We start from the raw sequence: 17399 nt of genomic DNA, 5'->3' as shown, positions 1-17399 counted from the left end.
CAGCTCAAATTATCCTGTTGATAGCCGTATTATACAACAGATTTTTTTTTTTTTAAACTTTTGTCTATTTTAAAACTTCTACGAGCTCTTAAAGACACACACATATTTTGTATTTTGCTTCACAAATTCTAAACTGTATTGCTTTTATTTTCAATATGTTTTGATTTGGAGGGAGATATGCCCTCTCAAAATACCAAATTACTTTGAATAACTAATATGGCTCAGTTTCTTGTGAAAAAGGAAACACAGTTGGGCTTCCTGCAGGATTAGTACAGAATTCAACCTGGATCACACTGCAGGCTGGCTCTAGGCTCAATCTTTTGTTGTTTTAATTTTTGTACTTTTTTCCCCCTAAATATACTATATAGGTATATCTCAAAAGACATAAACCAACTAACATGTTCCAATAATCTTATTTTGTTAAAATGTAGTGATACAGTATGTGTCACTAAGAAATATATATGTTTTAATTTTCACCTTACCACGTACATGATATTCTAACAGTATATTAATAATAGTTCTCTTTATACGGAAAATGGATTATAAAACAATTAAGGGTTTTTATATCTTAGTTTTGTAAAACTGAGGACACCCACAAATTAACAACCATGCTCAAGAAATAATAAATTGTTTGGAAACAAAGGTATGATATTTAAGGTTAGCACAAGAAGTATTTAACAAACATTTATTTATCAGGGGGGAAAAATCCCAAACTAAGAAGTAAAACATTCTTATTTACATACAACATTTATTAAGGAAGAATGCATCCTGAGGGACCAGGGAAATCTAACCTGCCACAGAGATCAGACAGATGAAATACAATGTAATAGAAACAAAAATTTTCTCTTTTCCATAAAACCAAGTCTAGAGATGCTAGTAAACTTAAATGCAAATATAAAGGCTGCCAGACCAATCTTCTATATAAATGCTTTCCAAAGTTCCATTTCAGAGACAAAGATGAGGGATTTAGGGGGGACAATCTTTGAATCAACATTTTACCTTCAATTCTTTGCTTCAGTGACTTCTGACAGTTTGGCAAATTGGGGGTCATCACATTTAAAAGAAATGCCAAAGTTTGACAAATGCAATCTAAGAAAAATAGTATAAATTCCAAATGCCTGTGCAATTTTCTGTAGTTTCCAGCATTCTCAAAAAGTTATCAGATTTAAAACTTAAGCCATTTCCTTTAGATGGTATAACTTTACCAAAAAGCATTACCCAAAGTACAGGATAATTAAGGTAACACACTGAAGTCATATACCCAAAATTCAAATCTAATGCCATTTTGTTGTTCTGGTTTATTTGGTGTGTAGGAGGATGTATGCAGTTTATTTTTTAAAAAACTTGAAGGTTTTCCAATCTATCTTACAGTTTCCTAAGTATATGTTCAGGAATCTCCCTCTTTGGAACTGAATATTACTAACATAATAAGTGGACACTAACATAGTCCACTTAAAAACAGATCTCTACTCCTCATCCTCTGCTGTGGTCTGAGAGACATGCCACCTTCCATAGTCTGGGGCCTGTTACTAACAAGTACATTTCACCTTTGCTACTTTCCAGATTTCAGCTTAATACAAAGAGAAGTAGTGGCCTTAACTGACCTCTTCTCTGTCCAACATTAGATATCATCTTATTTTTAAAGAAAGGGGATCAAATTCCCTGATTTCAAAATTCAAATTTGACTCTCATTTAAAAGAAAAAAAACAAAACAAAACAAAAAAAGGACCAGTGTTGTTATACATTAAATTCCTAGACAGGCTGTACTTCTTTATGTCAGATTTCACTTAAAGTATCAGTGCAGGACAAGACCAAGAAGAAAGGACAGAAACATAACCTTCAATTAGGTATTACTTCAATCAAAATCAGATTAGAAAAGTCAAAGAAGTATCAGGAATTGGCTTCTTTCAGGGAGTCCTTTAAACAAAATCTACCACTTGGAATAACTATTGCACATCAACTTGAGATTTTTTTTAATAAGTTAATATTCTTGTCTAGCTATGTGATATTTTTCCGAGTAATTTTACTAGGAGGAAACTGGATATAATTTGGTACCTTTCCATATGGCATTGACATGGAATAACAAAACGGCAGGTGGGAAAGGGGAGGGAGGAAGACATAGAAAATATAGAGTGAATTATAATGGGTAAAAAAAGTTTCTTAAAAAGGGTGAAGAATTTGAAACTGTAAGAACAAATTGTGGGTGTATACAGGTATATGTATAAAAGAGTTTAATATCTTAAAAAATAAAATTGGAATGTTATTTTTCTTAAAATATACAGCATGCAAAATGCTACAATTGTAATGGTAAAAAATGTACAGAAAACTAGATTTTCACAATTTTCCAGTAAATGACAATTCTGGGTCAAAAAATTACCACTACAAACCCTTTAATCAAATGTTTATTTTTTGTTTCTGGCATTACAATTTGCTATAATTGGTAAACTTCAATCTAAATAAGTTTATAGACACTGACCTAGGTCCTTAAACACCCCCTTATCCAGCAAAGAGATTATTCACCAGCTATCCCTCTTGCGTGGACAACGCTCACCGGTACCTGAACAACTTAAAGTGCGTGTGAACTGGTTTGATGAATGGAGAGACACAGCTGTAGTTTTGCACTCAGTTTTTAATTACTGAATTATGTTTTTTCACCTGGATACTTTATGATCATCAGAAAGCTACTTACATAATTTATAATCATACTTTATGCTAAATGCCCATTTGTAACTGCAAGAAACTCATGTTACACTATTGACTATGATATTAAACAAAGTCATGGTCACAAGTTTTTGTATAAGAGGTTTATGTCTCTATCTCTTAAAGCAAGAAATATCACACAGTTCAGATTTACATAAGTAGTGCCTCTTTTAAAATAAATTAAAAATAAAATGCTGTGGTGTCTGTAAAATTATAAATATTTCTAGTCCACTTTACAGAATGTTAAAATACTTATAAATGCATTATCTCCTAGTAAATACACATGGCAGCATTGGAGCCAGTTAAAAAAAACAAAAACTAAAAACCAGTCATCACACTGGCCCATGGAAACATCTAGGGTTATTTTATATTTCCTACCATTAGAAAAATTAAACTAAATAAGGAAAAAAACAAAGGAGAGAAAAGAAATTTTACAAAATGGCAACTAGCATGACCTAAAAGAGTGTACTGAAGTTATCTTCCTTCAATTCAGTAACAGAGTCCTATTGGAATGAACATTTATGGATAACCAAGTTATTACGACAGTGTTCCTCTTAGTGCTCAGGTTTGACAACCTATGTCAAAATAATTTCTACATTCTGTAAGGAAAGACAGACTTTGAAAATGGAGTGACTGTTTCAAAAACCAGAATACAAGATTTAGCCAGAATGTTCAAGATTGACAGGTTTTGATGGAGTGAAATCTTCACTGGCCACAAAAAAAAAATCATAATCTTACGGATGCTGCTTATTTTTACCCATGTGAAGGAAGGAAACATGATTGCAGGTACAATACACACTGACAGGCTAAAGTAAGAAATTATGAACAATTTAAGTAACTAAAACGTTTCCATTGAAACATAAAAACATGATTTCCAAATTGATTCAACTTGTAATAGGTCTCTTAGAAGAAGCTGTTTTAGTTCTATGGACTGTTGAATTGCCCTTTTCATATAAATACTTCCTCCATCTTCAAATAAACGGCTTCTGAATGGCATTGACTCCCTCAGGGTGGGAAAGTAGTCTTGGCAAACTTGGTTCCAAGGCTCCCTCCAAGGTGATTCATCCCATCAAGTTTATAATATCTCTAAATCTACATGTCGAACTTCAGGATTTCGTTTCTGGAAGGAAAAAAATCACCGTTACGTTATTAATAGCAAAAGACAATCTTCTATTTCCTTTATTCCTTTTTTAAAAATTTTATTTATTTTTAAATTTAAATTTATTTATTTTAATTGGAGGCTAATTACTTTACAATACTGTATCAGTTCTGCCACACACCAACATGAATCCGCCACGGGCGTACACGTGTTCCCCATCCTGAACCCCCCTCCCACATCCCTCCCCGTTCCTTTTTATCAACTTTACTTTATTTACGTAGATCCACCATATGGCATGTGGGATCTTAGTTCCCCAACCAGGGATCATACCCATGTGCCTCCAGCATTGGAAGCTCAGAGTCTGAACCACTGGACTGCCAGGAGAGTCGCTCTTTTTATTTCTTTTGCTCCCTAAAGCCAATGAAAACTTTTGATCAAACTATTTCGCTGTAGCATAGTATCAAGAGAAATATTTACATAGGGAAAAACACAAGATCAATAGATAATGACCAATTATACACTATAAACAGTAACAGTAAGTAGTCCAACCTCCCTGAGTTTTGTCCATATGTTCATTAACACAATAATGAATTAAGAATCTAGTACATGCAAAGTATTGCAAAGCAGTGCAAATACTCATTTGTGGTGAAAATCACTGCAGAACAATAATAATCAGAATTAAGCTGATATTAACTTATTTTACATATTCCAGTAACGGTCCATATAGTCTTGATCTAAGACTGTTCTAGAAAGTAGAGCTATGGTTATTAAATAAGACTCTGCTTCTAACCCTGAGGGACTTAGTTTACTCAGAGGCAAGTATATGAATAACCTTTATGAGTTAAAGCATTATAACTAATAATAATAATCAGTTAACCTTTAATGAGCAGTTACTCTTGTGTCAAACACTGTGTAAGAGGCTTCATGGAATAGTATGCACTTTAAAACTGTCATAATAACCAATTATTTCCATTTTACATATGGGAAAACTGAAGGTTAAAGAAATTAACTAACCATCCAAAGTCACACAGCTAGTAAGTGATGGAGGCAAGACCGATTCCAGGCCTGACTCCAGACCCCAAAGCTCCTAACTATTTTTATGTACTAAATAATGATTCTGGTTATAATAACATGAGATCTATTACTTTCGTTCACGAGATCCAGAAAGAATTCACTGAGGATATAATATCTAACCAAGGTTTGAATACAGTGAGTTTTCCAGACAGATGAGGAAAAGGGTCTAGACAGAAGAAACATGAGCAAAGTCAGACAGCCTGCGAACTCTGCACTGGCAACACAGTGTGATCAGCACAGAAACTGCAAAAGGGTGGGTTAGTGATAAGGCTGGAAAGATAAGCAGAAGTCAGACTGTAGAAAAATCTAAAGAAATTTCAACAACAAAAATTATTATAGGCCTAGACTGTAGCAAGCACTGAAGTATACAACAATGAACAAGAAACAAACAGCACTTGACTGGAAAGAACTTATCTTTAGTGAGGAAACACACGTTAAGTAAGCAGACATTATAACGTTATGCTACTACAGAGCAAGTTAAGATTTGGGAGGATTTTCCCACTATGGATATGATACGTAACGCAAGAACTTTTCCTTTGACTTGAGATTAATTGTACCTTATGACCACCTTCTCCTCCTCTCCTCCTACAGGAGGAGAAGGGGACAACAGAGGATGAGACGGTTGGATGGCACCACCAACTCAATAGACAAGAGTCTGAGTAAACTCCAAGAGTTGATGATGGACAGGGAGGCCGGGCATGTTGCTGTTCATGGTGTCACAAGCAGTCGGACACGACTGAGCGACTGAACTGAACTGATGACCACCTTAGTAGCTATGCTTCCCTCATAGCTCAGTCTGTAAAGAATCTGCCTGCACTGCAGGAGACCTGGGTTTGGTTTCTGGGTTGGGAAGATCCCCTGGAGAAGGAAATGGCAACCCACTCCAGTATTCTTGCCTGGAGAATCTCATGCACAAAGGAGCCTAGGAGGCTGCAGTCCATGGGTTGGCAAGAGTTGGACACAATTTAAGGGACTAAACCACTACAACCACATTAGTCAGGGATATCTGCACCTAAAAGTGTAGGCAAAATGTGGCATCTTGGTTTGAAAGACTTACATAACTCAAAAACATGAGATAATTCAGTCTACTAATGATTTCAGTTCGGTTCAGTCGCTCAGAGTGTCCAACTCTTTAAGACCCCATGGACTGCAGCATGCCAGGCTTCCTTGTTCATCACCAATTCCCAGAGCTTGCTCAAACTCATGTCCATCGAGCTGGTGATGCCATCCAACCATCTTATCCTCTGTTGTCCCCCTCTCCTCCTGCCTTCAATCTTCCCCAGCATCAGGGTCTTTTCAAATGAGTCAGTTCTTCGCATCAGGTGACCAAAGTATTAGAGTTTCAGCTTCAGCATCAGTCCTTCCAAAGAATAATCAGGACTGATTTCCTTCAGGATTGAATGGTTTGATCTCCTTGCAGTCCAAGGGACTCTCAAGAGTCTTCTCCAACACCACAGTTCAAAAGCATCAATTCTTCAGCACTCAGATTTCTCTACAGTCCAACTTTCACATCCATACATGACTACTGAAAAAACCATAGCTTTGACTACACAGACCTTTGTCAGCAAAGTAATGTCTCTGCTTTTTAATATGCTATCTAGGTTGGTCATAGTTTTTCCTCCAAGAAACAACGGTCTTTTAATTTCATGGCTGTAGTCACCATCTGCAGTGATTTAGAAGCCAAAAAAATAAAGTCTATCACTGTTTCCCCATCTATTTGCCATGAAGTGATGGGACCAGATGCCATGATCTTAGTTTTCTGATGTTGAGTTTCAAGCCAACTTTTTGACTCTCCTCTTTCACTTTCATCAAGAGGCTCTCTAGTTCTTCTTCACTTTCTGCCATAAGGGTGGTGTCATCTGCATATCAGAGAAGGCAATGGCACCCCACTCCAGTACTCTTGCCTGGAAAATCCCATGGACGGAGGAGGCTGGTGGACTGCAGTCCCTGGGGTCGAGAAGAGTCGGACACAACTGAGTGACTTCCCTTTCACTTTTCACTTTCATGCATTGGAGAAGGAAATGGCAACCCACTCCAGTGTTCTTGCCTGGAGAATCCCAAGGACGGTGGAGCCTGGTGGGCTGCCATCTACAGGGTCGCACAGAGTCGGACACAACTGAAGCAACTTAGCAGCAGCAGCATCTGCATACCTGAGGTTATAGATATTTCTCCTGGCAATCTTAATACCAGCTTGTGCTTCATCCAGTCCTGCATTTTGCATGATGTACTCTGCATATAAGTTAAATAAGCAGGGTAATAATATACAGCCTTGACATACTCCTTTCCTGATTTGGAATTAGTCTGTTGTTCCATGTCCAGTTGTAACTGCTGGTTCCTGACCTGCATACAGATTTCTAAGGAGGCAGGTCAGGTGGTCTGGTATTCCTGTATCTTTCAGAATTTTCCACAATTTGTTGTGATCCACACAAAGGCTTTGGTGTAGTCAATAAAGCAAAAGTAGATGTTTTTCTGGAACTCTCTTGCTTTTTCCATGATCCAACAGATGTTGGCAATTTGATCTCTGGTTTCTCTGCCTTTTCTAAATCCAGCTTGAACATCTGGAAGTTCATCATTCACGTACTGTTGAAGATTGGCTTGGAGAATTTTAAGCATTACTTTGCTGGCATGTGAGATGAGTGCAATCGTGCAGTACTTTGAGCATTCTTTGGCATTGCCTTTCTTTGGGATTGGAATGAAAACGGACCTTTTCCAGTCCTGTGGCCACTGCTGAGTTTTCCAAATTTGCTGACATATGGAGTGCAGCACTTTCACAGCACCATCTCTGACAGTTTGAAATAGCTCAACTGGAATTCCATCACCTCCACTAGCTTTGTTCATAGTGATACTTCCTAAGGCCCACTTAACTTTGCATTCCAGGATGTCTGGCTCTAGGTGAGTGATCACACCATCGTGATTATCTGGGCCGTGAAGATCTTTTTTGTATAGTTCTTCTGTGTATTCTTGCCACCTCTTCTTAATATCTTCTGCTTCTGTTAGGTCCATACCATTTCTGTCCTTTACTGAGCCCATCTTTGCATGAAAAGTTCCCTTGGTATCTCTTAATTTTCTTGAAGAGATCTCTAGTCTTTCCCATTCTCTTGTTTCCCTCTATTTTTTTGCATTGATCACTGAGGAAGGCTTTCTTATTGCTCCTTGCTATTCTTTGGAACTCTGCATTCAGATGGGTGTATCTTTCCTTTTCTGCTTTGCCTTTAGCTTCTCTTCTTTTCTCAGCTATTTGGAAAGCCTTCTCAGACGGCCATTTTGCCTTCTTCCATTTCTTTTTCTTGGGGATGGTCTTGATCACTGCCTCCTGTACAATGTCATGAACCTCCATCCATAGTTCTTCAGGCACTCTATCTATCAGATCTAATCCCTTGAATCTATTTGTCACTTCCACTGTAAGGGATTTTATTTAGGTCATACCCAAATAGTCTAGTGGTTTTCCCTACTTTCATCAATTTAAGTCTGAATTTGGCAATAAGGAGTTCATGATCTGAGCCACAGTCAGCTCCCGGTCTTGTTTCTGCTGACTGTATAGAGCTTCTCCATCTTTGGCTGCAAAGACTATAATTAATGATTTAATGGCTTCTAATTAAATCACGTGCACCGTCAGTTGCATCCAACTCTTTGTGACCCCATGGACTACAGCCCATCAGGGTCCTCCGTCCATGGAATTTTCCAGGCAAGAATACTGGAGCAGGTTGTCATTTCCTACTCCAAGGGATCTCCTGATACAGGGATTAAAACTGCATCTCCTGCACTGGCAGGTGGATTCTTTACCACTGAGCCACCTGGGATGTCCCAATTAAAGCAAAATAAGCTTAAAAATAATAAGCTTATATGATTATGATAAGAATAAATACACTTAAGAATGGCCAACTTGTTAAGTATTCTCCAGTCCATACTGTGATGTACTGTTTCCAATAAGAGTAAAGCCAAAATTAAAAATTAGTTTTAAAAATCCATTATTTTCCTTGCCAGGGACATAAAAGCAGATAGAATGGAAATGTAACATATATTCATTCACCAATTACCCAGCATAAAAAGAATCATCTCACATTTTATTAAGAACAATGGTTTTCAAAGTTTGGTCCAAGGATTACTGGGTTATGGAGATATTTTCAGGGGTGACTCCGAGGTCAAACTATTTTCCTAATTACATAAGACGCTTTTTGCCTTTTGTATTATGCTGACATTTCCTCCAATGGCATAAAAGCAATGGTGGATAAAACTGCTGGGACCTTCATACAACTCAAGACAACTTACACCAAACTATACTGACATTCATTTTGCTTCTTTACTGCCACTCCATTGGTTTTTTTTTAAGCCAGTTTCACTCTGAAATGTCCTTCATGAAGCAGTAAAAAGTACTAATTTATTAAACTGAAATTGTGAATACAATTTTTAAAAAATGTTTTGTGATAAAATGGGAAATATGTATAAAGCCCTCTAGTGCCACACAGAAGTCTGATGTCACAAGGAAAGGAACCCCCATGACTGCTTGAATTACGAGCTCAATCAGATGCTTTTTATCTGAACACCATTTTTACTTGAAAAAATAACTAACAAACCATGGTTATTAAAATCTGGTTATTTGGTAGGCACCCTCTTGGGAAATAAACAAAATGAGTCTACTTCAAGAAAAACAACTAATAGTATTTTGTTGCTAATAATAAAATGCAAGCTTTCAGGTCAAAATTAGGATGCTGAAAAACTCATATCCACCATGATGAGTCTGACAGTTTCCCAATATTTAGAAATGTATCAACATTTGAATGATGTGCATAAATTCAATGAGCCAGTATTTTCCAAATGACCAATTCATAATGCTAAAGAATTATGCATGGGTTAAAAGATCCCATCAGACAGAGAACAAAGACAGGCTAACAGATTTTAATATAATAATGTATAGGACAGAACTTATTGTACCCAAAGAGAGTTCTGACAGTTGCTCTTGGCTACTGGGAGATAATCTTCAGGCCCTTGGAAATCCTGCCTGATAATTATGTTTTTATCTTTGGCCACATGGTGGCTGCTGTATCTCCAGAAAGGGGTGGAGACTAGAGGTGTCAGCTCTTCCTTAGAGGGGCTGGAGATGAGAGATAGGCTACTCAAGCAGTCAACTACAGAGCCCCGAGAAAACTCCTGGATACCAAAGCTCAGCTGAGCTTCTCTGGTTGGCAGCACTCCATGCAAATTGTCACACATCATTACCATGAATGTAACACTGTCCATGACTCCCCGGGGAGAGGACAGAGAAACTCCAGGTTCAGAACTCTGCTCTATACACCTCTTTCTTTGACTAGCTTTAATCTGTATCCTTTCACTGTAACAAACCATTCAGTGAGTTCTGTGAGTCCTCCTAGTGAATTATCAAACCTGAGGATAGTCTTAGAAACTCCTTGAACTTTGCAACTGGTATCACAAATGAAGATGGTCTCCTGGACTATGCCCTCTAACTTCAAACACTGTATGAAAAGTTCATTGAATGGTTTCATATTTCGCATCACAACTAAGCTTTAAGAGGTTACCAATTGCCAGGTTTTGATATAATATTAAAAGAGAATATAACAATTTAGCTTTTTAAGTGAATGCTGCTGCTGCTAAGTCGCTTCAGTTGTGTCCGACTCTGCGACCCCATAGACGGCAGCCCACCAGGCTCCCCCGTCCCTGGGATTCTCCAGGCAAGAACACTGGAGTGGGTTGCCATTTCCTTCTCCAATGCATGAAAGTGAAAAGTGAAATGGAAGTCGCTCAGTCGTGTCCAACTCTTCGCAACCCCATGGACTGCAGCCTACCAGGCTCCTCCATCCATGGGATTTTCCAGGCAAGAGTACTGGAGTGGGGTGCCATTGCCTTTTCCGTTTTAAGTGAATAAATATTCTTGAATTTCTCAATTGTAATTTATAATTTGCTAAGTATCAATAAATATAACCTACCAAAAAAAGCTCAAGTCCTCAATAATATTTAAGACAGTAGAATCCTAATATCAAAATACGTGACAATTACTCATCCAGAAGTTCTGAAAATCATGCCTGATAGAGCTCATGAACTATAATATTAACATTAACAAAATCATCAAAATTAAAACAAATACATTAACAAAATCATCTTTTTTTGAAGGGCTTTGATCACATACGTAGATTCTAAAAGATAGTAAAATAGTGATAAAAATGTTTCCCTTCAATTTGTCATTCCTCATCAACTTTTAACAATATTAAAGATTGATCAACATCAACTGAAGAAAATTCACTGCCTTCAACAAGCTATAGATGTTAACAATCATTTACAAGTTTTCTTCACTGCAAACGATTAGAACTCCAACGTCAACAAACGACAATTTCAGAACACAGAGGTATTTTTAAAGGCAGTCTGGTTACGTAATATTTTAGTTAAAAAAACGATAGGTTGTAATGCTATCCAACTGAACAGAAACAAACAGAAAATATAAATTAATGTCAGACAGATTAAAGAAAAATGTATATACTTAAAGTCACTTTCTTTAAACTTTTGAACAGAATCTAAGGTTTCCCCTTTACCTTTCTCTAAAAATATTAGAGACCACTTCTTAAAGACAAACCTCTGACTATTTTAGAAACTAAGCAATCAGTATAGAACAGGGGTTAAAAATACTGAATCTTAAACTAAACAATAAAGGTTCAAATCCCAAGTCCCCTGTTTCCTTGAGTATATTATCTAACTTCTCTAACCTGGTCATTTTGTTGACCGTAACTACTGATACGTTATGAGGTTACTGAGAAGATAAAAGCACACAAGTAATGCAATTAGCAAAGTGCCTGACATAGATAAATATTCAAAAAATAGGTGACACTGTTAGCATATTATTATTATGAATATATCTTACTTTCAGTTCCTTCTCAAGTCTATCTACTTCAGCTCCTAAAGTATCAATAATATTTTCTCCATGTTTAAGCATAAAGGTCTCTAGTTCTTCAGGAGTCTTCACTTCTTGAATTTCCTATAAAAGAAAATGATAGGATAAAAACAAAATAAATTCTTAAAAAAAATCATAGTCATACATTGATAATTTCTTCTAAAAATTATAACAAATACCATTGAGTTTTATGAAATATGGAAAACTTTCAAGCCATAAGCAATGGACCATCTATTTCTAAAAAAAAAAAAAAATCAATCTCAGAAAAATTGAATACAATGACCCACAGAGGTAATACTGCAAAATCAGTGAGAAATGAATGGACAAATCAGTAAGTAGTGCTGAGAAAATTATTTTTTAATAGGAAAAAAAGCCTAAATCCCTTAAACTAATAAATAATTCCAAGTGGACTGAAAACCAAAGGTATAAAAGTAAACCATAAAATTTTTAGAAGAAAAGAATATTTTATGATAATGGGATACAGAAAGGTTTCTCAATCAAGATAATAAAAAGCATTTCAAATTTGACATAAAATTAAAAACTGCATTAAATCTTCTGTAAAACAACAAAGTGGAATGATAAGTTACAAACTAGGAAGTTATCCACATATACGTAACTGAGGAACGATTAGTACTCAGCGTATTAAAAATAAAACATTTACAAATCTGTCAAAATAAGAGAAAGTAAATTAACAATGAAGTAAGTAGAGGAAATTCCAATGGTCAATAAATTTCTATGCTTATTATCCTTACTACTATCACGGAAATATCAACTAAATCAACAGGATAGTATTTTATATCTATCATAATGACAAAATTTTTAAAACTCTGTCAATACAGTCTACTGAAGATGTAGCAATAGAAACTTTGCTACATTGATGATGGAAGTTAAACTGACATACTTTGGAGAACAATTTGCCAATATCTAAGGAAGCTGAAGATATGTTCAGCCCATTGCTCACATATTTTAAATCGAGCTATATAATAATGCCCTAAATTTCTTGCACATGTGCCCTAAAGTTTTGCACATGCAAACAAGGAAACATGTATAAAAATGCCATCGTAGTGTTGTTTCCAATAGTTTAACACTGGGGCCAATATAATTTCCCATCAAATGGGGACTGGATAAATAAACTGCAGTATGTTCATTTATACAATGAAATACTATATAGCAAGTAAAAGTAAATTAATAGGGTATATATTACCATAAAACACACTGCTAAACAAATTATATAGATAATCATATTATACCATTTATAACAATTTTCAAACATCTAAAATGTTATTCTATCTTGTGCTAAGAAAAATATCTTGAAAAATATAAAAATCTGAATGGAAATGACAAGTACTAAATTCAAGATAATTGTTAGTTCTTGGAATGGAAAAAAGAGAATGAGATCTAGAAGGAGAAACAAGGACTATAACTATTTTTGTAATGATTTCTTTTCGTTTTTTACAATCTTAAGCAAATACAGTATTGTAAATGTTAATATTAGACAAAGGCAAGTGGTAACCTCTGCTCTCAGAGAAGGCAATGCACCCCACTCCAGTACTCGTGCCTGGAAAATCCCATGGATGGAGGAGCCTGGTGGGCTGCAGTCCATGGGGTCACTATCAGAATGACACGACTGAGCGACTTTCCTTTCACTTTTCACTTTCATGCATTGGAGAAGGAAATGGCAACCCGCTCCAGTGTTCTTGCCTGGAGAATCCCAGGGATGGCGGAGCCTGGTGGGCTGCCGTCTATGGGGTCGCACAGAGTCGGACACGACTGAAGCGACTTAGCAGCACCAGCAACCTCTGCTCTATTCATTATACTATCGTCTATAAATTTTCTTTTAAAGTACTCCTAATAAAAAAGCATGGATTCTGGAGATACAGATATCTAAATGAATATCTGACTCCATATTATGGCTCTGAAATTTAGGCAAGTTATCTAATCTTTCTGTGTCTGAATTTGCCTATATATAAAAATTAAGGGGCTTCCTTTGTGGCTCAGTGGTAAAGAATCTGCCTGCCAAAGCAAGAGATATGGGTTTGATCCTTGGTCCAGGAGGATCCCACATGACATGGAACAACTAGGCCCTTGGGCCGCAACTATTAAGCCTGTGCTTTGGGCTTCCCTGGTGGCTCAGAGGTTAAAGCGTCTGCCTGCAATGCGGAGACCCAGGTTCAATCCCTGGGTTGGGAAGATCACCTGGAGAAGGAAATGGCAACCCTCTCCAGTATTCTTGCCTGGAGAATCCCATGGACGGAGGAGCCTGGTAGGCTACAGTCCACAGGGTCGCAAAGAGTCGGACATGACTGAGCGACTTCACTTCACTTTGGAGCCCAGGAGCTGCAATTACTGAGCCACTTGCTCCAACAGCCAAAGACCACACACCTTAGAGTCCGTGCTCCGTAAGAGAAGCCACCACAATCAGAAGCCCACGCACCACAACTAGAGTAGACCCTGATGCTGCAACAGGAGGAAAGCCCACACAGCAATGAAGACCCACTACACCTAAATTAAATAAATACGAATTATTAAAAATAAATAAAATAAAAATGAAAATATTAATTCTTCACCTCACAGGTTGTTGAGAGTAAATAAAATAACATATATAAAATGTGTGGCACCAACAAGCACTTTAATAATAAATTACCTTTTCTGCTGTCTCCTTTGAAACACTCTTACACTAAGTAAAAAGGTCTTTGTCAAATTTTAGAGCCCTAAGAAGCTGAAACTTGAAGTGACTTTAAGACTTACAAAGAAAAGCTTTTATTTTATTTACTCAGGAAGTAACTCTTCAACCCTTGGCTATATTAGAAAAAAAATTTTAAAATACATAAACTTACTTGTAGCATTTGGTCAAAATCTTGTTTTTCCAAATACGATCTTGTAACAACTCGTCCATCGAAATCTACTTCTGCCTTAAATCTCACTTTCCCTAATCCCAGGTCTGTGGCTTTAACATCATGAATTGCCCTGTAATCAATAACAATGCATACAAATTTATACACACACACAAACTTTTTAGTGGCAAAAGTCTAGAATTCTTTTTTTTCCACCAGTGATGAAAATGGACTAAGATGGCTTCCAGAGTGCTCACCATTAACCACCTACCATTTTCCAAAAAATTGCTCGTTAAGTTTTTTTTTTTTTTGATATAATGCCATACAAAGGTGCAAACAATACTATTTTACGGTAATTTTAATATACATTAATCACATAGTTTGTAGATTAAAAAATCAACTCTAAATTGCTTTTTACAATACTGTCATTTTATCTCATAATCTTTTTTTCAATAGCTCCTTTTTCACACAATGCTCAGAAGTACTGTATTAGAATGAGCTTAATAATAACTACCTAACAGGACGGATTATAGAGTTTTGCCAAGAAAATGCACTGGTCATAGCAAACACCCTCTTACAACAACACAAGAGAAGACTCTACACATGGACATCACCAGATGGCCAACACCAAAATCAGATATATTATATTCTTTGCATGCAAAGATGGAGAAGCTCTATACAGTCAGCAAAAGCAAGAGAGGGAGCTGACTCTGGATCAGATCATGAACTCCTTATTGCCAAATTCACTTAAATTGAAGAAAGTGGGGAAAACCACTAGACCATTGAGGTATGACGTAAATCAAACCCCTTACGATTATACAGTGGAAGTGAGAAATAGATTCAAGGGACTAGATCTGATAGATAGAGTGCATGATGAACTATGGATGTTATACATAGTTTGTGACGTTATACAGGAGACAGGGATCAAGACCATCACCAAGAAAAAGAAATGCAAAAAAGCAAAATGGCTGTCTGAGGAGTCCTTACAAATAGCTGTGGAAAGAAGAGAAGCGAAAAGGAAAGGAGGAAAGGAACAATATACCTGTTTGAATGAAGAGTTCCAAAGAATAGAAAGGAGAGATAAGAAAGCCTTCCTCAGCGATCAATGCAAACAAATAGAGGGAAACAATAGAATGGGAAAGATTAGAGATCTCTTCAAGAAAATTAGAGATACCAAGGGAACATTTCATGCAAACATGGGCTCAACAAAGGACAGAAATTGTAGGGACTTATCAGAAGCAGAAGATAGAGGTGTCAAGAATACATAGAAGAACTGTACAAAAAAGATCTTCATGACCCAGATAATCACGATGGTGTGATCACTGACCTAGAGCCAGACATCCCGGGATGTGAAGTCAAGTGGGCCTTAGAAAGCATCACTACGAACAAAGCTAGTGGAGGTGATGGAGTTCCAGTTGAGCTATTTCAAACTCTGAGAGATGATGCTGTGAAAGTGCCACACTCAGTATGTCAGAAAATTTGGAAAACTCAGCAGTGGCCACAGGACTGGAAAAGGTCCGTTTTCATTCCAATCCCAAAGAAAGGCAGTGCCAAAGAATGCTCAAACTACCACACAATTGCACTCATCTCACATGCTAGTAAAGTAATGCTCACAATTCTCCAAGCCGGGCTTCAGCAATACGTGAACCGTGAACTTCCAGATGTTCAAGCTGGATTTAGAAAAGGCAGAGGAGCCAGAGATCCAATTGCCAACATCCACTGGATCATGGAAAAAGCAAGAGAGTTCCAGAAAACATCTATTTCTGCTTTATTGACTATGCCAAAGCCTTTGACTGTGTGGATCACAATAAACTGTGGAAAATTCTGAAAGAGATGGGAATACCAGACCGACCACCTGACCTGCCTCTTGAGAAACCTGTATGCAGGTCAGGAAGCAACAGTTAGAACTGGACATGGAACAACAGACTGGTTCCAAATAGGAAAAGGAGTAAGTACATCAAGGCTGTATATTGTCACCCTGCTTATTTAACTTATATGCAGAGTACATCATGAGAAAGGCTGGGCTGGAAGAAGCACAAGCTGGAATCAAGACTGCCGGGAGAAATATCAATAATTTCAGATATGCAGATGATACCACCCTTATGGTAGAAAGTGAAGAAGAACTAAAGAGCTTCTTGATGAAAGTGAAAGAGGAGAGTGAAAAAGTTGGCTTAAAGCTCGACATTCAGAAAACTAAGATCATGGCATCTGGCCCCATTACTTTATGGCAAATAGATGGGCAAACAGTGGCTGACTTTATTTTTCTGGGCTCCAAAATCACCACAGATGGTGATTGCAGCCATGAAATTAAAAGATGCTTACTCCTTGGAAGGAAAGTTATGACCAACCTAGACAGCATATTAAAAAGCAGAGACATTACTTTGCCAACAAAGGTCCGTCTAGTCAAAGCCATGGTTTTTCCAGGAGTCATGTATGGATGTGAGAGTTGGACTATAAAGAAAGCTGAGCATAGTAGAATTGATGCTTTTGAACTGTGGTGTTGGAGAAGACTCTTGAGAGTCCCTTGGACTGCAAGGAGATCCAACCAGTCCATCCTAAAGGAGATCAGTCCTGGGTGTTCATTGGAGGGCCTGATGTTGAAGCTGAAACTCCAATACTTGGCCACCTGATGTGAAGAGCTGACTCATTTGAAAAGACCCTGATTCTGGGGAAGACTGTGAGCAGGAGGGGAAGGGGACAACAGAGGATGAGATGGTTGGATGACATCACCGACTCAATGGACATGAGTTTGTGTAAACTCCGGGAGTTGGTGATGGACAGGGAGGCCTAGCGT

General features: G+C 37.3%; 1 protein-coding gene across 1 annotated transcript in view; it reads right to left on the bottom strand.

The window, feature by feature from the left end:
- Positions 1-670: 670 nt before the first annotated feature.
- SLC30A9 (solute carrier family 30 member 9) overlaps positions 671-17399 on the bottom strand; it is an 88182-nt gene continuing 71453 nt past the window's right edge. Inside the window, exons 16-18 of the mRNA XM_070372336.1 lie at positions 14609-14738; positions 11742-11855; positions 671-3820 (exon numbers count right to left, since the gene is read on the bottom strand). Of these exons, the coding sequence (XP_070228437.1) occupies positions 3776-3820; positions 11742-11855; positions 14609-14738 (289 nt within the window). The 3' untranslated portion in view covers positions 671-3775. The remainder of the gene's footprint in view (positions 3821-11741; positions 11856-14608; positions 14739-17399) is intronic.

The sequence above is a fragment of the Bos mutus genome, chromosome 6 (assembly GCF_027580195.1).
Source record: "Bos mutus isolate GX-2022 chromosome 6, NWIPB_WYAK_1.1, whole genome shotgun sequence".
Lineage (NCBI taxonomy): Eukaryota > Metazoa > Chordata > Mammalia > Artiodactyla > Bovidae > Bos > Bos mutus.
The sequence above is the reverse complement of the archived record's forward strand: the minus strand, read 5'-3'. Positions and strand labels throughout refer to the sequence as shown.